The 24,139-nt window shown below is 41.3% G+C and overlaps 1 protein-coding gene across 3 annotated transcripts; it reads right to left on the bottom strand.

The window, feature by feature from the left end:
* Positions 1-3,249: 3,249 nt before the first annotated feature.
* Positions 3,250-23,247, bottom strand: LOC138967487 (uncharacterized). 3 transcript variants are annotated; one of them, XM_070340047.1, is made up of 14 exons: positions 22,431-23,247; positions 20,858-21,031; positions 20,182-20,265; positions 19,588-19,782; positions 19,007-19,254; positions 16,749-17,752; positions 16,036-16,232; positions 15,482-15,719; positions 14,489-14,571; positions 13,777-13,962; positions 11,992-12,138; positions 11,404-11,490; positions 9,952-10,018; positions 3,250-3,447 (listed from the first exon to the last, which is right to left on the bottom strand). In XM_070340047.1, exons 2-14 carry the CDS (start codon positions 20,955-20,957, stop codon positions 3,399-3,401), a joined length of 2,685 nt encoding a protein of 894 aa, XP_070196148.1. In that variant the 5' UTR covers positions 20,958-21,031; positions 22,431-23,247; the 3' UTR covers positions 3,250-3,398. The 3 variants fall into 3 exon arrangements, with proteins under 3 accessions (XP_070196148.1, XP_070196146.1, XP_070196147.1); XM_070340045.1 differs by lacking the exon at positions 3,250-3,447 and adding an exon at positions 4,372-5,931; XM_070340046.1 differs by lacking the exons at positions 3,250-3,447; positions 11,992-12,138 and adding an exon at positions 4,372-5,931.
* Positions 23,248-24,139: the final 892 nt, after the last annotated feature.

Below are 24,139 nucleotides of genomic sequence, written 5' to 3'. Positions count from 1 at the left end.
GATTAAAAACACGCTCAGAAAGTTAAAAAGAATATAGAGATAAAGAAAAGCGTGCTATCCTTCTCAGCGCAACTACTACCCCGCTCTTCTTGTCAATTTCACTGCCTTTGCATCGAGCGGTGGACTGACGATGCTACGAGTATACGCTCTTGCTGTAAAAATGCAGTGAATTCAGTTTCATTCTGTTAGTTCGACAGCTTGACTAAATGTTGTAATTTCGCCTTACGCGACTTGTTTTTTTTCTTCCACTAAATATCTCGTACGCGAAAATGGGATGCGGGCGAAGGGATAATGCCAATACATGTATGTGATCTCGCGCAAAAGAATGTCGCGCTACCCTCCCTCCACCCCTTCCACCACCAAGACAGTGAACAGGGGACAAGGGAGTAAAAGTTTCGAACACCTGGCATGGGAAGTTAAATTGCTCGTGTCAGGGTGGAGTAATTTATTCGTTATTTATTCGTCAGAGGAGTAACATTTTTGTACGAAATGCTTACTCAGAACTCACCTGTCGTGGGGAGTTTTTTTTTCTCGTGTTATGGAGGAGTACTTTTTTCGTAAAGGGAGTAACATTTTCGTCCGAAATGTTTACTCTGGAGTAAAAAATCAGTCTTGTGGGAGTAATTTTCACGTGTTACACCGGCTCCGCATTGGGTTCTTGGAGTTATGACCGTGTATATCAGTTGTTTCCAGAAAGAAAGTTTGTTTACTTGGTTGAACTATTAGTTTGTTTTGGTTGGCTGTTTGCAGTTTGTAGTTTACGTTCATTTTGTTGGCTTTCAGTTGTCACAATGTTTGAACATTCTATGCGTGGTTTTGTGTTGTTGTTGTTGCCGATGTAGGTTGCGGCTTTCGTGTGCAGAAGTATATGTAATTATTGTGATAGTTTTTGTCATCTGTGATAGTGTACAATTAAAGACATTCAGAACTTGTAATCTGACACCTGTTTGGGGTGTGACTCTAAGACTTGAAATACTCAGTAGCATACTTGAAATTAAAGTACCTGGAGTTGACAAAGAACAGCAGCCAACAGAGCATGCCTGGTTGTATATATTTATTGTTCTGTTTGTTCGTTGATTGTTTAGTACAGATCATTGTAGCCAAACTGACTCGAGGTGAAGACGGGAGGACTGTGTGTGTGTGTGTGTGTGTGTGTGTGAGTGAGGAAGGCCTCCGGGAGAGGGGAGGGCAGTGGTGGGATCGTCTTTGTACTGAGGTGTGTGTGTGTGTGTGAGGAAGGCCTCCGGGAGAGGGGAGGGCAGTGGTGGGATCGTCTTTGTACTGAGGTGTGTGTGTGTGTGTGTGTGTGTGAGGAAGGCCTCCGGGAGAGGGGAGGGCAGTGGTGGGATCGTCTTTGTATTGAGGTGTGTGTGTGTGTGTGTGTGTGTGTGTGTGTGTGTGTGTGTGTGTGAGGAAGGCCTCCAGGAGAGGGGAGGGCAGTGGTGGGATCGTCTTTGTACTGAGGTATGTGTGTGTGTGTGTGTGTGTGTGTGTGTGTGTGTGTGTGTGCAGTGAGTGATAAGATGCATACTGAGATGCATCATGTGTGTGTGCGCCGTGTGTGTGTGCGTGTGTGTCAGTGTCTGGGTGTGGGGTGTGTGTGTGTGGGGGGGATACTCTTATTTTCGAGGCCGTTAACTTTTGTCAACAATTCAGCCAGGAACCGTGTATAGGCTAAGTGTTTAGCAAAGATGACGGTCTCTGTAACAACTTGAACAAGCCGGCAGTTTCACCAGTGAATCCAGAAATCTGTCTATGAACGGAGAGACAGAGAGAGAGAGAGAGAGAGAGAGAGAGAGAGAGAGAGAGAGAGAGAGAGAGAGAGAGAGAGAGAGAGAGAGAGAGATGAACGGAGAGAGAGAGAGAGGGAGAGAGAGAGACAGAGAGAGAGAGAGACACACACACACACACACTGTGAGAGTGCGATACATATACACTGACACACAGCATTGTCTTTCTCTCTCTGGGAGAATATTAATAACTAAATCCAACTACATGTACCTAGCTCTGAGCCCGCCTGTGTGAGTAACTCGTTGGCAGTTCGTGTGTAACCACGATGTAGGTCTTGTTTGTATGTTGGGATTTGCGCGAACTCGAGAAGTCTAAACGACCTTGGCCTTGCTGTTGCTTCATTCCCTCGCGGTGAGTCACCACATTCTATTTTTAGCTTGGCGGGTGGCGCGAGAGCGTTTCGTGGCCCGATCGAGGCCAGTATACAGAGCTAAATTATAAGCTGTTAGTATTCTTTACGCTGTATAATCTACGGCTGCTTTCTTTTAGCTCTGTGGTACAAACAGTGAACTTTTGTGCATGTAACCATTGCTGACATGGAACCAATGCCAAAAGATAGTGATGAGAAAGCCAGTCTTGCGAAACAAGAAATCAACCGAACGTTAACTGGTACAAACATTAGGATTTCTGAGTCATATTATAGGCGCTTGACGAGATGTCCTGCACTATTGTTTTAGTCGTTTGAAACTTTGGCCAGATTGAGTTGTGCCCTTTTGTCCACAGACATAGTGTCTGTGCGTTTTGTCAGTCAAATCCACAGGCACATCATAGTGACTGCAGAGATTAAAACCAGGATCCGACACATTATTTTTCGCAACCAAGCAACTGCATGCAAACTTCCAGCTCCATCCCCCCAAGAAAACAAATTATAGAGAAGAAAAAAAATACAGTTCTAGACTTGAAGTAATTATATGTGAATCATTGTTACAGACAGATGGAGTGAGAGCCAGACATAGAGGGAGGGGGAGGGGGGTGGGGGGAGAGAAAATGGTGGAGGAGACTGATGTAAACAGAGGTCCACCTGTGCATGTGTCATGGAGGGGAAAAAAGGTGGGGAAAAACACAGCATCTGCTAGAATGCTGATGGCATCATTTACAAGTTTAAACCAAAGGGGCTCTCGTACCAGTACTGCCGCTACATTAAAAAGAAAGAAGAAAAAATATTCTCTTTATTTCATCGTTGTCCTGGAATGTTAGCGTAAACTCGATTCTTGGCAATATTTTTGTACTTTAGACTAAGTAAATCATTCTCCATGAGAAATATTCTCTAAACTACGATTGACAATACACGATTTGACATTCTTTTATCTGTCTATCCATACCAGGTACAATTATAAACACTCTTTCATAATAAAAATAATCAGTTTCGGCCTTCTGTTCAAAAGCTGTCAAAAATAAGTTATGCCAAAATTCCATGACGACGTCGATTTGTTTCTTAAGAATGCATGCCAAATCCAATTTCCATTCTTACTCTTTATTTTTGTGTTTGCTTTACAAATACAGCACAGTACAATAACAAGTCACCAATAGTTTACTTGTAAAAAAAAGGGATGAATCACATATGACTCAAAATGTCAAAAATAGGAATTCAGCGAGGAATTTCAAGCTTACTTTTGCTTTGTTTGGCGCTTGCACACTCTTGTGTCCTTTAGCCTTCTGAAATTATATTTTATTTGAATAAGGTGTAAGGAAATGTGAAATGGACAAAACTAGTGCACACTAAACTGTTTCAGTATTTCATTCTAAAATAATGCTATTATTCTAAATAAACATTTGAACACCCACAAAATGACACCTTGCAAGTGTTAATTTCACATTTGATCTTTTATTAAATGTTCTCAACACTCTCATCATATCAACATGTTAACTATTCTATTTGACAGGCACTCGCTCCTTTCTCTCTGCCTCACACACACACACACACACACACACCACACACCACACACACACACACACACACACACACACACACACACACCACACACCACACACACACACACACACACACACACACTACATGTGTCAAGTATCTATAGCCACCAGAACAGCATCTTTAAAATACAAGGCTTGGACATTTTTTTTAGCACCATCAGTTATATTCTGGTCATACAGATTACATGTGGATACATGTACATTTATGCAGCAAAACTATTCATTCTGTGACAAACCTGAAAAAGAACTGTACTTTTTTCCCCAGAAAATTAAACAGCACTGTTTTTCTTACATTAAAAGACAAATCTTAAAGTATGAGGGATGCACTATGGAATCACAATAGTAGTCTTTGCTCCACTGGCAGCAGGAAAAAATTAACTCAATTTTGACAGTGGAAAGCTAGCAGCAACAGAGTGGCGCTACCCAGGTGTATGCATGTTTAGGTGTAATCAGCCACCTGCACTTATGGCAGAATGACCGAGGTCTTTTACGTGCCACTGTGGTGACACGGGGGTGTGACATGGATACCGTCTCTGAGTCTGCACATTATTATTATTATTATTGTGATCATTTTTATGCGCCTAATCTAGATATAGCCCTAGGCGCTTACATATTAATTTCTGCCGTTTGAAATGGAATTTTTTACAGACAGACAGACAAACAGACATTTTTTACACACAATATATAACGCATTCACATCGGCCAGTAAAGCTCAGTAGCCAATTAGGCGAGCATTCACCTTTCACGGCCTTTATTCCAAGTCAAACGGGTATTTGGTGGACATTTTTATCTATGCCTATACAATTTTGCCAGGAAAGACCCTTTTGTCAATCGTGGGATCTTTAACGTGCACACCCCAATGTAGTGTACACGAAGGGACCTCGGTTTTTCGTCTCATCCGAAAGACTAGCACTTGAACCCACCACCTAGGTTAGGAAAGGGGGGAGAAAATTGCGGCCTGACCCAGGGTCGAACACGCAACCTCTCGCTTCCGAGCGCAAGTGCGTTACCACTCGGCCACCCAGTCCATAAATTGGACCCGTGTCCGTCCCGGCCCAGAGTCGAACCGGCGACCCTAGGATCACAAGTCCAGTGCTCTACCAACTGAGCTACCGGTTAATTAAGCTGATGGGGTCTATGTCGACCAAAAGAGTGGGATTCCCTGTAGGTGGAGTTCCTGTAGGTAGATTCCCTGTGTATAGGGAATATCACAGGGTGTAGTTCCTTTAGTGTTTCGCTGATATCGCTGAAAGTCACGTGATGCTAAGCAACATCGGTAGAATTTGATGTTTTTTTAATCTTTTTTTGATATTTCTTAGAAATTCGAGTATGGTTTGCAAGTTTTATTGAAAAACTCCACCCTGTGGAATCCCCCTACAGGAACTCCACCTACAGGGAATCCCACTCTGTTGGTCGACATAGACCCCATCAGCGTTAATGAGCGCTTCTGGGGTGATAACGCAAGACAACTCCTGTGATCTTGGCGCGAGGTGGCGCCAGTTACCAGCCGAAAGAAAGAAGGGGCATAACCTCAGCAGAACCGACCATTGTCTGTTTACCGTATAAAATGCACGACTTACACACGAACCGTTACCAAACCGATAGGCTATTTGGGACCAATGCAAGTTTGTTTTCTTTCTCGTGTGATCTTGCCGCGAGGTGGTGCCAGTTACCAGCCGAAAGAAAGAGGGGGCATAACCTCAGCAGAACCGCCCATTAATGCAATTCAAGACCGCCAGGGTTGTCTGCCTAACCTACATCTGTGCAAAGTACTCTGCCATGCAGCCCAGTCTCAAGACGGAGACATGCTTGCAAATCTGTGCGAAGTACTCAGCCATGCAGCCCAGTCTCAAGACGGAGACATGCTTGCAAATCTGTGCGAAGTACTCTGCCATGCAGCCCAGTCTCAAGACGGAGACATGCTTGCAAATCTGTGCAAAGTACTAAGCCATGCAGCCCAGTCTCAAGACGGAGACATGCTTGCAAATCTGTTTAACCTACATCTGTGCGAAGTACTCAGCCATGCAGCCCAGTCTCAAGACGGAGACATGCTTGCAAATCTGATGCAGAATGGGCAAGACAATGTCATCCCTCCGTGCAGACACAATGCCCACTTCAATGTTGCTGAGAAGCGGCAGCTGATCGGCAAACTGTGGCAGGAGTCTGTCTCTCATTTTCTCAGCTTCTTGTCTTGTCAGAATGCAGCCCCTATGAATTTGAAAGAAAACAAGAGACTGTAATTTTGTTGTGTTTTTGTTCACACCATTGGAAGCTACAAAATACTCCGCTCTTCCCTATCCCAAAATACAAGAATCAGTTCAAACTATATGCATGAATTGAGTAGCTGTAACAATGTTACGAGAGATGTGCGATCAGAAGTAATTTTTAAATGAATAATATCAATCATGATATTCAAAAGGAAGATTTAATAACAAATATCCTCAGCTACTACACTGGTCACATACCCGATCATCAAAACTTTCTCAAACATTCAAAAGGATGGCACACACACACAAAATAACAGCAGGTCAATAAGTGTTTGATGCAATTTGACTCATTTCCCCTCTTATGTCAATGTGCTTGAACAAGAATAAAATACTGTCACAAAATCTAAAATATTAGGCTTAGTATTCACGTAAGTATGTAACTTAAGAGGGAACTAGTGCTTCCTCTTGAAAACTCTTCTACATTTTGTTGCGCATTTTAGGGCAGGTGGGCCAGTGCACTATGGTTTTTTTTATTTGAATGTTTGAATGTTATTTTATGAAAGAAATGAATAAACAATGACAAATGATAGTCACTTTTTACTTGACTAAATGTTTTAACATAGAGGGGGAATCGAGACGAGGGTCGTGGTGTATGTGTATGTGTGTGTGTGTGTGTGTGTGTGTGTCTGTGCGTGTGTGTGTGTGTGTGTGTCTGTCTGTGTGTCTGTGTGTCTGTGCGTGTGTGTGTAGAGCGATTCAGACTAAACTACTGGACCGATCTTTATGAAATTTTACATGAGAGTTCCTGGGTATGAAATCCCCAGATGTTTTTTTCATTTTTTCCAATAAATGTCTTTTATGCCATCATATCCGGCTTTTTGTAAAAGTTGAGGCGGCACTGTCACACCTTCATTTTTCAATCAAATTGATTGAAATTTTGGCCAAGCAATCTTCGACGAAGGCCGGACTTCGGTATTGCATTTCAGCATGGAGGCTTAATAATTAATTAATGACTTTGGTCATTAAAAATCTAAAAATTGTAATTAAAATTATATTTTTATAAAACGATCCAAAATTACTTTTATTTTATTCTTCATCATGTTCTGATTCCAAAAACATATAAATATGTTATATTCGGATTAAAAACAAGCTCTGAAAATTAAAAATATACAAATTATTATTAAAATTAAATTTCCGAAATCGTTTTAAAAACAATTTCATCTTATTCCTTGTCCGTTCCTGATTCCAACAAGAAGAGCAAACGCTCGATCGAGTCACTTTCGCAGTTCTGAATATTATATGAGGCATCAGATGGACAGGAAGAAATTGCTATTCACAACACAATGAGTCACGTTCACATAAAATTTGAGCCCGGTCACTTTTATAGTTTCCGAGAAAAGCCCAACGTTAAGTTGTGTGTTGCCGAACAGAAAAGGCTAGTTATCTCCCTTGTTTTTCTGATAACGTTCGTAAAAGGCTACAGATGTAAATACTTTGATGTAAAGAATAATCCTACAAAGTTTCAATCACATCCGATGAACTTTGTCAAAGATATAAAATGTCTAATTTTTCCTTTGACGCTGACCTGTGACCTTGAAAAAGGTCAAAGGTCAACGAAACCATCGTTAAAGTGTAGAGGTCATTGGAGGTCATGACTAAACAAAATATGAGCCCGATCGCTTTGATAGTTTCCGAGAAAAGTCCAACGTTAAGGTGGTGTCTACGGACGGCCGGCCAGACGGCCGGCCGGACGGCCGGCCAGACAGACTAACACTAACCGATTACATAGAGTCACTTTTTCTCAAGTGACTCAAAAACATATAGATATGATATGTTTGGATTAAAAATACCCTCAGAAAGTTCAAACGAAGAGAGATATAGTAAAGCGTGCTATGCAGCACAGAACAGGCTCGTCACTTTCCCTGCCTTTTGCACTAGCGGCGGACTACGTCATTGTGAAAAAATGCAGTGCGTTCAGATTCATTCTGTGAGTTCCACAGCTTGACTAAATGTAGTAATTTTGCCTTACGCGACTTGTTGTATTTTGGGTTGCTGGTTTTTGTTTTACGCGACAAAAACAGTCAAATACATACAAAAGTGGAGTACAGGGGGGTTATGATATTTTAGCAGATATGATTGTCACACTTCTAATTATTGTTCTATTTTATCTTTCTGGGTATGCTCTAGGGGATTACGAAGCAGATTTTGATTATTATATTTATATTTGGAGTTAGGGACATTTCTTTGTTACAACCGTCAAACTTTAGGGTAACCCCTGAAAAATTATATTTTAAAATAATCTGGTTATGACTGTAATACATTGGCAACAAAATCCTTTCGTAATCCCCCAGAATGTTATATTCTGCACAAACTGCACACAAAATTATTGCTCTAGCTAAATTACAGCCAGAAAAATCGCAACACCCAAGATGCAACTGCCGCAAAAAGAGAAAAACGACGAAGATAGAACTACTGTATTCAACTATTGTCTTCATTGACACATACATATGACACTTTTGACAAAAACACAGACACACATTCATTTTAGGTATGTTATGGAACCTCTGCCAAAATATAAAAAAAAGATTTTTGAACAATTTGATCAATTTTGCACTGGCCCACCAAGTCTTAATAGATTTGAGACACAAAGCTCCAGTTAGCTTTGCAAGGGAGATAATTTGGATTTTCAAACACACTGTTCATGAAACAGGCAGACGATGGCACTGTTTATCTCCAGTATATTTCTCTCAGTCTGCTGGATTCGTAGCATCGTACGGTATGCTTAACAATCAAGGGCACTTTCTTTTGGAGCGCAGGAATATAAAGACCTAAGAGGTTAAATGAAAGTTGGTCTGAAAAAAAAAACCCACAGAAAGTCTGGCCAATACTTTTCTCACTGCAAACTATGCCAGCAGCTCTTCAACTCGCTAACATCAGGGATAGCTCTGCGTTTTTCAAAACCACCTATAATGTACGCATCATCATCGGAAGATGGTGTCAATTTGTCTGAAATATAGTTGTGAGCTGCATTAACTAGTAGTCTACAACAAAGTTGGCAACAACTTGTCTTGCATATATGTATCAAAATTTTTTCAATAATGAAAGCGTCATGCTACAGTCTTTGACTAAAAAGTCCGTTTTAACCTTTCTTGTTTAGTTTGGTGCGACAAGCAGTGCTTGAAGCCTTGAGTGCAGTTTATTCCCTTTTAAAATACTGTGGAATCCACCTTTTAAGACCATCAAAAATCAGAGAAAATCAGGTCTTAAAAAGGGGGGAGTCTTACAATTTACAGAAGTCATGAACTGGGTGGCCGAGAGGTAACGCACTTGCGCTCGGAAGCGAGAGGTTGCGAGTTCGACCCTGGGTCAGGGCGTTAGCAATTTTCTCCCCCCTTTCCTAACCTAGGTGGTGGGTTCAAGTGCTAGTCTTTCGGATGAGACGAAAAACCGAGGTCCCTTCGTTTACACTACATTGGGGTGTGCACGTTAAAGATCCCACGATTGACAAAAGGGTCTTTCCTGGCAAAATTGTATAGGCATAGATAAAAATGTCCACCAAAATACCCGTGTGACTTGGAATAATAGGCCGTGAAAAGTAGTATATGCGCCGAAATGGCTGCGATCTGCTGGCCAATGTGAATGCGTGATGTACTGTGTAAATAAAATTCCATCTCACACAAATCCCTGCGCCTTGAATATGTGCGTGATATAAATTGCATAAAATTAAAATAAAAAATAACAAAATAAATAAATCCCTGCGCTTAGAACTGTACCCACGGAATACGCGCGATATAAGCCTCATATTGATTGATTGATGAACAGAAAATATGAAAAAGTAAAGAATCAAAAGAGGGGAAGACTTACATTGGAGGGTCTTAAAATCGCGGTTCTCCTGTATGAACATTTCTGGACCCAGTCCTTCAAATTTTGTGTGTCTTTAAAAAAATGTATGTGATGTTGGCAAGAACATGCCAAATATGCAAAAAACATGTGTAAGCGTGATTGCTGTGGTATTACTCACTGAATGCGCAGATCTTTGAGCGATGAGTCAGGACATACCACAGCAGATAGGAAGTCCGCCAGCCTGTCTATATCAACAAAAATAAAGAGAACAATCAAACCCCTTTTGTGTCTATTCTGCAATTTCAATTTCACGCAGAATTTAGATTCACATATTACTGAACAATCAATTCTTCTTCTTCTTCTGCGTTCGTGGGCTGAAACTCTCACGTACACTCGTGTTTTTTGCACGAGTGGAATTTTACGTGTATGACCGTTTTTTACCCCGCCATTTTGGCAGCCATACGCCGTTTTCGGAGGAAGCATGCTGGGAATGTTCGTGTTTCTATAACCCACCGAACTCTGACATGGATTACAGGATCTTTTTCGTGCGTACTTGGTCTTGTGCTTGCGTGTACACACGGGGGGGGTGTTCGGACACCGAGGAGAGTCTGCACACAAAGCTGACTCTGAGAAATAAACCTCTCGCCGAACGTGGGGACGAACTCACGCTGACAGCGGCCAACTGGATTCAAATCCAGCGCGCTACCGACTGAGCTACATCCCCGCCCGACTGAACAATCAATTCTAAATCTTCCAAGCTGAAATGTAATCCCTTAGTCCTGACCGGGTCAAATACTTGAATTTGATTGATAAGTGCCACCCCCACAGTGCACCTTCAAGTTTTTTGCTCTTAAAGGACGATTTTTTTTCTTCATAAATGACATTTTTACAAAATAAAGAAAAACATTGGGACATGGGAATATTATCTGGAAGAATTCATGTGTTAAGTTTCATGAAGATCTGTGCAGAAGTTTTCTGGGAATCGCTGTATGTGCTCACACATACATGCACCCTCACCTACCTTCCTCTTGATTTCTTGTCTACTCTTATACATTCAGTCAAATACTGAATACGAGATGGACTGGGTGGCCGAGTGGTAACGCACTGGCGCTCGTAAGCGAGAGGTTGCGAGTTCGACCCTGGGTCAGGGCGTTATCAATTTTCTCCCCCCTTTCCTAACCTAGGTGGTGGGTTCAAGTGCTAGTCTTTCGGATGAGACGAAAACCCGAGGTCCCTTCGTGTACACTACATTGGGGTGTGCACGTTAAAGATCCCACGATTGACAAATGTCCACCAAAATACCCGAGTGACTTGGAATAATAGGCCGTGAAAAGTAGGATATGCGCCGAAATGGCTGCGATCTGCTGGCCAATGTGAATGCGTGATGTATTGTGTAAAAAAATTCCATCTCACACGGCATAAATAAATCCCTGCGCCTTGAATATGTGCGCAATATAAATTGCATAAAAAAAATTAAAAAATCCCTGCGCTTAGAACTGTACCCACGGAATATGCGCGATATAAGCCTCATATTGATTGATTGATTGAATGTGAAAATGGAAGCAAAGAAAATGACAAACAAACAAGAATAAAACAGATTCTGCCAAAAATACAAAGACATTACACTTACAAATCCCACTGTTATAGGAAAGATCGAGAATCAAACTCCTGGAGTCTTTGTGTTGTCGGACACCTGTGACAAACTCTTCACTCCGCACTGTAACAGAGAACAAATCCGTAATCTCCAGATTTAACCCCATGTGAGGTTCATTGTCACAATGATTTAATATTCTAAATGTTGTATTAGTCTCTAAGTATGTGATTTCATTTTCAAGGGACTATTTCAGGAGATTGCCGATAAATCATCAATGATGCTGATGACCCTGTTTTCATATCATAGACAATAACTGGAAAATATCTAGAGAATGAAAGATTTTACTATGACAAGAAATATTCATGCTGTTATGCGAAAAAGGAATGAAAATAATATTAATTCTCCTGGTGCATGTTCACACACACACACACACACACACACACACACACATCCAAACACTGCAAGTTCATCCCCACACATACACAAACACAATATTTTGTTTCAGCGCAAGAGGTAAACTAAAAAATAAAATAAAAATGATATCAATTCTCCTGGCGTATGTTCACCCCCCCCCCCCCACACACACACACACACACAACCAGTGAAATCTATAGTGACCCTTACTTTGCTCGTCAGTAATGCCACATTGACTGAGGGAGAGGAATGCCAAGGTGGAATGTCTGTTCAGCAACTGACATACCATTTTCCACTGGGAATCATTCAACCCTGATAACGATTGTGTCAGGTCCAAGTGCTGCAAGGAACCTGCAGCTGAAGAATAAAAAACGCAGAATAAAGCAAATCTTACTCTCTTGTCAGCTAAGCATTTGAATGTGCATTGTGTACGTGATTGTGTATTTGTTTGATTTGAAGATTCTTAAATGTATATTGTTGCTGTAATGATGATTAATTGATTTTTGTCCCCAAGTGTTCATCATGTACAAGACTTTGTTTTTGTTTACTGATTTGTTGATTTTTATTTTTGGAAGGCACTTAGAACTATGTTAGGATTTTGCGCCATATATATACTGTACCCTTATTATTATTATTATTATAAGCACATCCCCAAAATACTGCTGAAATGCTTGAAAACTTCCAATTTTTATATTTTTGAATTTTGATCTCTTCTGTGCTAGTTCATGTTTTACAAGTAGGACAAAGAGAGGATTTCCTGATCACACCAAATCCCATGCAGACAGTACATGTTTACTATCATTATTTTTTCAAAGTTAAAAAAACAAAGGATTTCTGTACTCACTGATACAAGAACAGCACAAGACAATACAAATTTTCGCTTATGAAAGCTTCATCAGGGAAAAAAAAACACGACAAAAAGCAGACGCAACACGGAACGAACAATAGGTTTGAACAGAAAATGGAGGGGAAACACATCTTATGCTGTTCTTGTATCGGTGAGTACAGAAATCCTTTGTTTTTTTTAACTTTGTTCATCTCACCACAGTCACTTCGTTGTTTAGATTATTTTTTCAGTTATTTCACTTTGATCAACCAATACCCTGTCAGGCCTTCAAAGATGATCATGCAACAACAACAATTTCCTTGTATATCCTATTCCATCGATAACATAAGCACTGAAAATAGCTACTGCAGGTTTCAGGTCTGTTTAGTTTCTATTATTTTCCTTTTTCAGGGAGAACAACTAGGTGTTTTAAGACAGGGTCTTGGGCGGGGATGTAGCTCAGTCTGTAGCGCGCTGGATTTGTATCCAGTTGGCCGCTGTCAGCGTGAGTTCATCCCCACGTTCGGCGAGAGATTTATTTCTCAGAGTCAACTTTGTGTGCAGACTCTCCTCGGTGTCCGAACACCCCCCGTGTGTACACGCAAGCACAAGACCAAGTGAGCACGAAAAAATCCTGTAATCCATGTCAGAGTTCGGTGGGTTATAGAAACACGAAAATACCCAGCATGCTTCCTCCGAAAGCGGCGTATGGCTGCCTAAATGGCGGGGTAAAAACGGTCATACACGTAAAAGCCGTGGGAGTTTCAGCCCATGAACGAACAAACAAACAAAAGACAGGGTCTTAAGAGGGAGAGAGTCAGGGTCCGAGTCTTAAATTGGGGGGTCTTTAAGGAAAGGGGGGGGGAGGGAGGAGGGGGAGGGGGGGGGAGGGAGGAGGGAGGGGGTTCTACTGTATCATTTCTCCGTCATCCACAATGTTAACTCCTAGGCTGGTTGTCACGACATATGTCGCGCTACTTTACGTATACTGTCACCTGGTTGTCACGACATATGTTGCGCTACTGGCTCAGTCTGTTTGGTCGGTTCCGATTACCTCCCATGGATGCGAAAACCTATAGGACCGTTTTTCTTAATTTTTCTCTCTGTTAATTCACCAGTGGCTATGTAACATGTGTTACAGAATTGCACCAGTGTAAGGGTTAACATACGTTTTGAGCAGAGAGCACCGAGCAGCAGGTCAACACAGGGACTGTCCAGTTTATGGCCCACTACAGACAGGTGGCACAGGGCGGCGTCCTGCCGGATGAACTGCACCAGCTGGGAGAACACCGCCTCAGAAGCGAATCCAACATTCCGAAGATCTAATCGCTGCAGTCCATGGAAAGCCTCCTTGCCTGCAAATGTTAAAACACATTTCAGTGCATAATTTATGCCTATTACCCACGCAAACACATGCATGTAAAATGCTTGTGCGTGCTCAAAAACACACACACACAAACAGAAATAGACACACACACACACACACAAACAAACAAGTGAGCAAGATTTTGTTTAAAAATAAAAAAATTCAGAAGCAGTGCAAGTTAAAGAAAATTAATACAAGTATTGCTAAATGAAGGTGATCTGTGCATGACTAAATCACATGGTTTACTTTTCATCCACAAACAGAACTATGAAGAATATCAGTAACAGTTTGTTACTAGTCGATTACAGGCAGTCGTTTGGACCACTCAGGTTCATTTGAAGAGAAAGCAAAACCCTGTTCTCTTTAAGGAACAGCAGACGTACCTACATAGAATTCAATAGTTAAAAAAAAAAAAGTGATAATGATTGGACCATTAAGCTGAGAGTTCTTGAACTACCCCCTTTATTTCTTAAAAACAACCAGAAATATATACATTCAATCTTAAAAGTTCTTACTTGAAAAGTGAACAGATTCATCCTTGAACACTGTTGATGGCGCTTCAATCTGTAGGTGCTGCATAGGTCCCACATGGTGCTGACTGAAACACACACACACACACACACACACACACACACACACACACACACACACACACACATACACACACACACACACACACACACACACACACACACACACACACACACACATACACACACACACAGAGTTTTATACAAATGTTTGTATTTATGCCACTGTAAAAAAGGAATACAAATTTTCACCAATTTCATACCAACCAAAATGGTTCAGATGGCATTAAAATATTGGCCAGCCAGTACACATCAGCAGAATTAATACTCAATACGAGAGCAGCATATCCCTAATAGCAAAGCATAGCTACTTCAACTAATTGGAAAAATCAGTTAAACACATAAAAGTCAACTTATAACAAATGTGAGTGTACATGCGAGGTGTTGCCCCTGCTGATGGAAAAATAGGGAATAGAAACATAACAAACTGTGGTACAGTGGAACAACTCTGGAACAACAGTGGAACAACTCTGGAACAACAGTGGAACAACTCTGGAACAACAGTGGAACAACTCTGGAACAACAGTGGAACAACTCTGGAACAGCAGTAGAACAACTCTGGAACAACTCTGGAACAACAGTGGAACAACTCTGGAACAACAGTGGAACAACTCTGGAACAACTCTGGAACAACAGTGGAACAACTCTGGAACAACAGTGGAACAACTCTGGAACAACAGTGGAACAACTCTGGAACAACTCTTGTAAGACCCCCCGAATTCAAGACTTTCCCACTTTGAAGACTATATCATATGTTTACTCCGATTCACTGTTCACCACTTCTGTAATTGTAAATGTATCTCCATTTTAAGACTCCCCCCTTGACCTCATTTTCTCAGATTTGTGTTTGTCTTTAAATGGGGTTCCACTGTAACAGAGCTGCCCCACCAACATACCTGCAGTGCCGCTATAACCTACCCAGCTCCACTGTGAGATAATGTTTGCAGCGTCTTCCAGAAAAACTGTTCCAAGTAGCACATGGATTCTGCTTTTGCTGCCATTCTGTTCTCAGAATGTCCATCCTCCGAGCTGCCTTCGTTCTCAAGAACTCTAAAAGTGTTTTCATCTGAGAAATCCGTCATTATCTTCAGACACAAATCTTTGAGGCTGCCTCCTTGAATCTTCTCCAGCAGTGCCTTGCTTAGATATGAGAAGTCTGCAAACATAAAAAGACACATACGGATGCATAAATAAACATACACACATAATCACCCATTCTTGCATCCAGACATTCCAGTAAGACGAGACAGACAGACGGACGGACATTTATTCACTCACTCATACACACAAACATTTACAGAAACAGAAATGTGTTCACATTCATTTAAAGAAACACCCAGTTTTAATGAACAGCACAATAAAAACCAAACTCAAGATAAAAAAAAATAAAATAAAAAAAATTAAAAATAAACCTTGTCGGCAGAATTTTTCCCTCCTCATACCTACTGCTCTATTTGGACAACACAACTCACCCATAGTTGCCATAAGAGTCAAGTGAAGAGTGGCTAGAGAATGCCAACCTGCTGGACTGCATGCCAGTGCTGGTAAAATATCTGGCTGTGAAGTGACTGAGCGTCTTGACGGCCCAGCGGGCAGCAGATACAATGCTTCAACTCCCTGAGAATGATGGGTTTGGTCCGTGTGGTATTGAGACAGCTCTGCTCTTAACCTGCATAGACAGACAGATGGACAAGTACATTCACCTTCACACGCACACACACACACACCAGTATATATATATTCTTCTACTATATCTTCACAATACTTACATGAATACTTGTCTACACATACACACACCAACACACATTCCCTATAACTCCACTCACGCACTCACTCACTCACATACGCATGTACACACACACAAACATATTCTCTCTCACTCCACTCCACTCACTAACTCACTCACTCACTCACACACACACACACACACACATTCTCCTTCACTAACTCTCACACACCCAGAAGTGCAAACTTTGCCAAATGCACGCCCCCCCCCCCCCCCCCCACACACACACATACTATTTCTCTCTCCCTCAATTAAACACAAACATGCACACTTGGGCACAGACATGTCACAACCAACACCCATCCCCAAAATACACACGCACACATACAGACACAATCGCTCGCTCGCTATCTCTGTCTCTCACAAGTGCGCTTACATGCATTCATGTTCTTTTCTAACCTGCGAAAGGTGGTGTCATGGCACACTCCAGCTTTTCTTTCTCTGAAACCCTTCAAGCCAGTGACACTGTTATCAGCGGCATCTGTAGACACGCTCATAAGAGCTTCGTTCATTAAATCCATATCGTCAGCCAGATCCTTCCCCGGCACGTTCTTCACACTCGTCCCTGCAAGCTTGTTCAGGTTGGCCTCGTCTGTGCTGTTATTTTCATCAATACGGTCATCCTCATCGGGAGTATCTGTTTCACCGTCTGAGTTCAACCGTGCCACAATGGTTTCTGTATAAGCATTGTTGCTGCGACTGTCACCAGGAATCTTAGTCAAATCTCTGCCCGACAGCAAGGTATTATTGCTTGAACCTTGCACCTCAGTCTTCACAGGTAAATTACACATGCTGCTGTCATGACACTTTCTTTCTTTCTGACACAGGGTATCACGCTTTCCTTCAACACAGACGTCCAAATGCGAAGATTTCAACCGAAAACAATAGCCACAGACGCCTGGAACTTCCTGACTGTCCCTGCCTTGAACATCATCTAAGATGTCATCATTATCACAGGCAAGCTCACCAGCACACTTTGAAGCACAGCTTTTCTCATTAAAGCTGTATTCAGCCAGACCGCTGTAGCCAAGACTGTTCAGGGCATCCATAACAGGAGATGACAGCTGACTACACAAGTTGGAAAAAGAGTTTTGAGTTGGAGGACTGGAGCTGGGATGTGTTTCAAGACTGGAACTGGAAACTGGATTGGAACTGGAAACTGGATTGGAACTAGAAACTGGATCAGACCTGGAAACTGGACTGGAACTGGAAGCGGACTGAAAGGCGCGAGCAACCATGTCTGCCGCCTCCTTCATACCTGCTGCAAAGCGCTGTCCGCAGAGTTTGCAATCAAACAAACCGCTGCAGACGAAGAACACAAGGTCCCAATGAACTTGGGACAAGTTGGTGTTGATCAACTTGAGCTGTTTCAGTTGTCCTCTGGACAGCAGCTGCTGAATCACCTGAAAATGAAACAGGAAAAGACAATGTGTCATATACAGCAGTCCCTCTCATGAACGGACACCCTTGGGCCATAGCAAAACTGTCCGTACATTGCAGGTGTCCGGTCACGGGAGGGGTGACCACACCACCCCCTCCCCCATACACTCACACAGAGACACACAAACAACAGGATTGAGTCTATGCTAATCACTTCTTGTGGCTACTAAACAATAACAATAAACTCCTAATACTTCTTTAAACGTTCTGTAAAAAGGATTTGTATGAAAAGTGTTGAAAAGAAGAGATAAAATAAATCCTCAAGGCAGTGAACACACTCACCATGCACTGACATACGAAAGCAGCCACACAAACACAGCACAGAGGAGCGTGTGCAGATGCTTTGCAAGAATAAGCTTGAAAACCAGTTTGAATAAATAGCAGCAGATAGAGCTGCATGTCATAATCAAGTAATTTATTTGTTTCTTGTCTGGCTTTATTGACTGCATGCCGATCATGTGGCATGGCAGTGACTTTTCACTCTTCAGTCGGAAATACACTGTACATAACACAGCTCCCACTCTCCCTCACTAATGCCTACCCCAAGCCGTGACAACTGATGCTTGGAAATTGTGTGGAAGAGTACACCTCTCTATTTCTCTCCAATGCTCTTCCTGCTGACATGCGGTGACACCGGACACCCCACAGAGTTTAGCCAGCTAACCCTCCACCCCTCCCCCCCCCCCCCTTTCTCTCTCTCACTCCCTCCAGCCATGTACTGTTGGGGGCTGTGGCCAGAGAGGCCAGCTGCACTGTTCACTCAGAGCAAAACCAGTTGACTGTGTCGTAACTTTTAACAAAGCAAGACAACTGAAGGGTTCATAGATTAGGCAACCGACTCACTGGTCAAGGCTGAGGGGAAACAAGAGTATCTTGTCAATGAAAGAGGTTACACACAGACACACGATGGGTACACGTGCACTCAAGTTATCAGTGACTGTCATCACACCATTGCGGCTGTGATCTTTGTACCAAGAGCCGGACTGCTCTGTTATCGATTTTGTTGTGGTGAAAATTTGACGATGGTCTGTCCGTACATTGGAGGTATGACCTGCTGTTGGGACCAAAAATAAGTGTCCGCGTCCACGTTTTGCAGGTGTCCGTTTAAGGGGGGGCAAATATAGAAGGAAAACACTCCTACGTGACTTTAAGTGTCATGTACTTGCTTTGTCTACAAATGACTGATATGATAATTTATGCTGGTATACAATAAATACCTCCAAGCACTGGATAACGCCCTCGTCATTCAAATGATCTACAGTAAATGACAACAGGTTCTTCTGGAAGGCCCTGATGACTCGTGGGTACTGGCAAAGTTCCCGCAGTCTTGAACAACGGATGCTGACCTCTTTGACCTCTCCAGCCACCTTGACCATGTGACTGTAAAAATCCTCCAATGTCCAGGCAGACAAATGGTCTTTTTTCTTGTGACCTTCTTCACCAAAGAACATTGTTCGGAAGTTTTCTGAAATGAGAAAAGATAAGACAATGCACTGAGACGAAAGAACATCGTTAAAAAGTTTCCTGAAATGAGAAAAGTCAAGACAATTGACTGAGACCAAAAGAAGAAGAGAAGCTCAGCAGAATGACAGCACACCTGCCGACCCTTGTGAATCTTCAAGCATAACAATTTAGATTTGTTCCGTCAATTTTCAGTGTAGAAAATGATTTTTAAGTGTAGCATTGCCTAACATGTATTTGCACATCCACGATACATCTAAGAAGAAGATTCATTTTTGGAAAATGTTTATCTAAAAATCAAAAACATAATAATGCCCAAAAGGTTTATATAACTTACTGGAGTGTATGCAGTCCCCGGCATCAAAGAAACACAGCAGGTGCTTTGACATGTAGAACTTGAGCCACAGGTCTCTGTAGCTTCTCACAGCCATGTCAAAGGCACTGGTGTCAGAAGAATGTGACCTGCTCTTGAAATCCCTCACTAAATACGGGTGTTTCTCACACTGATGTTTCCATGCCATCTCAAAAGCATCTGCACAGAAAAACAAGTCGAAAAACAAGTACATGTATGGTGTTAAATCTATTAGATCAAATGCACCCTGCTTCTATCATGCAAAGTCGTTGTTTTATAGAAAGGGGGGAAAGGAAAAACATGCATACAAACTTTTCTCTACTACCTGAATATGCCAGTGATTCTTGCTTTAAACATTTCTGCTTTTAAAAACAAAAGCGGCCACTTACGTCCTCAAAATTTGAAGTGGAGGCCACTTTGGTCTGACATAAAACCGTACAGCAAGAAAAATCAGCAGGACTATGTCTCAATCAATTTTAAACTAAAATAAATCACTGACTGAAATAAAAATATTGAACGCAAATGTTAAGAAAAGACCAGACATTTATTTCTTTTTCTAAGAAAAAATCAAATCATTACCTTTTCCAAAACATTCTTCCAACTCCATAAGCTCTGATGGAGGCAATGATACAGCTAAATCACCAACAACCTGCTGATTCAAACCTGCAACAATTGATCACAAAAATGTAACGGTTGCAAACCTGCTATCAACATTAAATGATAATACTATACTGTTAGAAAACTTCTTGACTTTACCATTTTGCTTCTTGACTTTCCTTCTGTGAGCAGGATGAAGAAGCTAATTTGCCATTAAAATAGACCTCTTGCAAACTAGCATTGATATGGAATCTTACTTCTTCCTCTGTTTAAAACTAAAATTAGTTACAAAGTGTACTTTTCCCCTTTTTTTATTTCAAAGTATGTGTCAATTTCAAAGTTTAGAATGTTTCAAATTCCCACAAACCCTAGCTGATGATACCACACTAAAATGCACAACGAATCGGACAGCCCCACACATGCAGACGCAAACAACATTTTACAAAACTAACAGAGGAAAACTTGCAACCAGTGAATCCACTCCACAATCTTGTGATCATAAGAAGAAAGCTACAACCATGTTCTTTTATCACAAATGCCAAATGATGCACGAACAGCAAAAAACAAACATACAACAATTTAGCATTTTATCGTACTTAATAAATAACAAAGAACAGCGACACACACACAAAAATATGCAGAAAAGATCTGATCTTACCACACAACACTTCCACAGTTGGGTGGAGATTCTCCTTAATAAATGAGGTGCAAAGCTGCTCCAGAGTCATTGGACAGCTTGGACTTCCCAACTCTGCCATTTTGTACTTTCTGCCACAGCCTCTCTTGTCTGTTATCTTGTACACTGTGTTTGCTACTTCTTGGTTCTCTCAGACTGCAAATGGAAATGTGTAGGTACTGGTAAGAAAGAAAAAAAGCTCACCTATATCTGCTTCGTTGTTCTCTCCTGCAAATGGAAATGTGTAGATAAGAACCGAAAAGTACATTCTCTGTTCTCTCCTGCAAATGGAAATGTGTAGATAAGAAAAGAACAGTAAATTCTCCCTTAAAGCTGCTTCTTGCATAGTTCTCTCCTGCAAATGGAAATGTGTAGATAAAACAAGTCGCGCAAGGCGAAATTACTACATTTAGTCAAGCTGTGGAACTCACAGAATGAAACTGAACGTAGTCCGCCGCTAGTGCAAAAGGCAGTGAAAGTGACGAGCCTGTTTGGCGCGGTAGCGGTTGCGCTGTGCTTCATAGCACGCTTTACTGTACCTCTCTTCGTTTTAACTTTATGAGCGTGTTTTTAATCCAAACATATCATATAGATCTATATGTTTTTGGAATCAGGAACCGACAAAACGATTTCGGAAATTTAATTTTGATCATAATTTTTATATTTTTAATTTTCAGAGCTTGTTTTTAATCCAAATATAACATATTCATATGTTTTGGGAATGGGAAAATGATGAAGAATAAGATGAACGTAAATTTGGATCGTTTTATATATTTTTTTTTCTTTCAATTTTCAGATTTTTAATGACCAAAGTCATCAATTAATTTTTAAGCCACCAAACTGAAATGCAATACCGAAGTCCGGCCTTCGTCGAAGATTGCTTGGCCAAAATGTCAATCAATTTGATTGAAAAATGAGGGTGTGACAGTGCCGCCTCAACTTTTACAAAAAGCCGGATATGACGTCATCAAAGACATTTATCAAAAAAAAGAAAAAAACGTCCGGGGATATCATTCCCAGGAACTCTCATGTCAAATTTCATAAAGATCGGTCCAGTAGTCTGAATCGCTCTACACACACACACACACACATACACCACGACCCTTGTCTCGATTCCCCCTCTATGTTGAAACATTTAGTCAAAACTTGACTAAATGTAAAAAGAACAGTAAGTTCTCACTAAATAGTGTGCTTCTCCTTAAAAATGGTGTCTCATTCTTGACAGCACCATGTTTTGGACAATATATTTTTATAACTGAGAAAAAATATTCATAAATCTTACATTAGCATACTTTGTATGGGGAAACTTTTGTTAATGTGTGTGCGTGTTGCTTATGCAAAATGTGTTCACATCATGTGCTTGCTGGAGAGAGAGAGAGAGAGAGAGAGAGAGAGAGAGAGAGAGAGAGAGAGGCGGAGGAGGGGGTGAGGATATCGAGATTGAGAGAGTGAGAGCTGTGTTAGTGTAAGAGACTGAGACTGAGAGAGGCAGAGATATGAGTGTACCGTGTGTGTGTGTGTTGTGTGTCACAAGCTATTTACGAAAACCACTCACAAATAAAACACGGGGTGGCAGTCTCTGACTTCATCAGCTCCATCCTGACACAAGTGTCCAAGCTTTGTGAAGCTGCTACAAGCAAATGATTCCAAACAGCTCACGCAGACTGCAAGTTCTCTGTTAAAGGGAAGTGACTCTTACCCCTTTCTCGGTGTAGTCTCGGTAAGCCCTGAAATGCTAGACAACCCCGAAATATTGTAAATACTCGAAGTTCTCAATAAAAATAATCTGAAAGCCTTTGTAGAGAGTTCTAAGCGTGTGTAATGTGCGAATTATGTGTTGTTTTTCTCACCATATTCACACCGAAAGAGATAAAGCAAAAAAGTAAGACAGAATGTAAAAGCTGCCTAGTCAGAAAAAGGAGCTCAAGGACAAAGTTTGAAAGAAGTTTTTAATAAGATCACAACCTCAGATAATTCACAACTGCTGTGTTGTCACATGTTCCTACTATATTGTAAATGTTGATGCCTGAATAAACCATTAAGAAAAAAAAAAGATCACAACCTCACGCACAATTTAAAGGTCCTTGTCTACATTTTTATACCGAAATCGCCATTTTATCATTAAAATGCAGAGTCTATTATCTACAAATATCAACAATACACCCCCTTTCGATCAGGAAAGACGAAGCCAGTGTAGCCGTTTGAAAATTCATTGTAGTATTCCAGCGTAGTACTCATAGTAGGATATCCTTATTTGGAAAATGCCAAGCGCAAAACTCCTCTCAAATCCCGTGCATTTTGTGCGTTTAAAAAAAAGCGTGGACAGCGCTCCAGTGTCAAACTGTTGCTGCACTTGTTTGGGCGTGGCTATAAGCATATATAGTGACATGAATTTGATTGGTCAGTATTTTTAGGCAAAGCACATGTTCTCAGCAAACAGAAAACAAATTATTGGAAGCGTGAGTCTCGCTACCCAAAAATAAAATCTTTTTTTACATATTTTTTTTTTCTGTAACTTTTTTCCCCATGGTTCATTCATCATTTGACATAATTTTGTATCGAAATCTAACCATAAGATTATTGAAAAAAAGCAAAAATGTAGACGAGCACCTTTAAGACGGTAAAACTTTAATTTCGTGACATTTACTACTCTCCACAGCTGGTTACCATTGTGTGACATTGTTCAGTCCTTTAAATGATTATAATGTACATTAGCAGGCAACTAGAATGTATTCCCTGAACGTAGACAATCACAATGTACAAGTATTTCTAATTCTTTCTCTACAGGCCTAGGATATATTTGAAACCAGTATTTATTAATGGCATCTTCTTCTTCTTCTTTGCTCATGGGCTTAGACTCCCACGTTCACTCATGTTTTTAGCACGAATGGATTTTTACGTGTATGAACGTTTTTACCCCGAAATTCAGGTAGCATACGACGATTTCGGGGGAGGCATGCTGGGTATTTTCATGTTTCTATAACCCACCGAACTCTGACATGGATTACAGGATCTTTTCCGTGCGCACTTGGTCTTGTGCTTGCGTGTACACATGAAGGGGGTTAAGTCATTAGCAGGTCTGCACATAAGTTGACCAGGGAGATCGGAAAAATCTCCACTCTTAACCCACCAGGCGGCAGCGACCGGGATTCGAACTCACGACCTCCCGATTAGGAAGCCGACGACTTTCCACCACGCCACTGCGCCCGTCATTAATGGCATCAATTTGTATGGTTAAAATGTCTGAGATAAACAGGAAATCAT

The sequence above is a fragment of the Littorina saxatilis genome, linkage group LG5 (genome assembly GCF_037325665.1).
Source record: "Littorina saxatilis isolate snail1 linkage group LG5, US_GU_Lsax_2.0, whole genome shotgun sequence".
Lineage (NCBI taxonomy): Eukaryota > Metazoa > Mollusca > Gastropoda > Littorinimorpha > Littorinidae > Littorina > Littorina saxatilis.
This window is presented reverse-complemented; position numbering and strand designations above follow the sequence as displayed.

What these genes read in the sequence shown, in the direction of transcription:
- LOC138967487 (XM_070340045.1), bottom strand. Translation starts at nt 20,957, where the DNA reads ATGGCAGAGTTGGGAAGTCCAAGCTGTCCAATGACTCTGGAGCAGCTT. An exon ending in TGAATCTGTTCACTTTTCAA is followed by an intron (nt 13,963 to 14,488) that starts GTAAGAACTTTT and finishes TAACATTTGCAG; the next exon opens with GCAAGGAGGCTTTCCATGGA. An exon ending in CGGTGCTCTCTGCTCAAAAC is followed by an intron (nt 12,139 to 13,776) that starts GTATGTTAACCC and finishes TTTATTCTTCAG; the next exon opens with CTGCAGGTTCCTTGCAGCAC.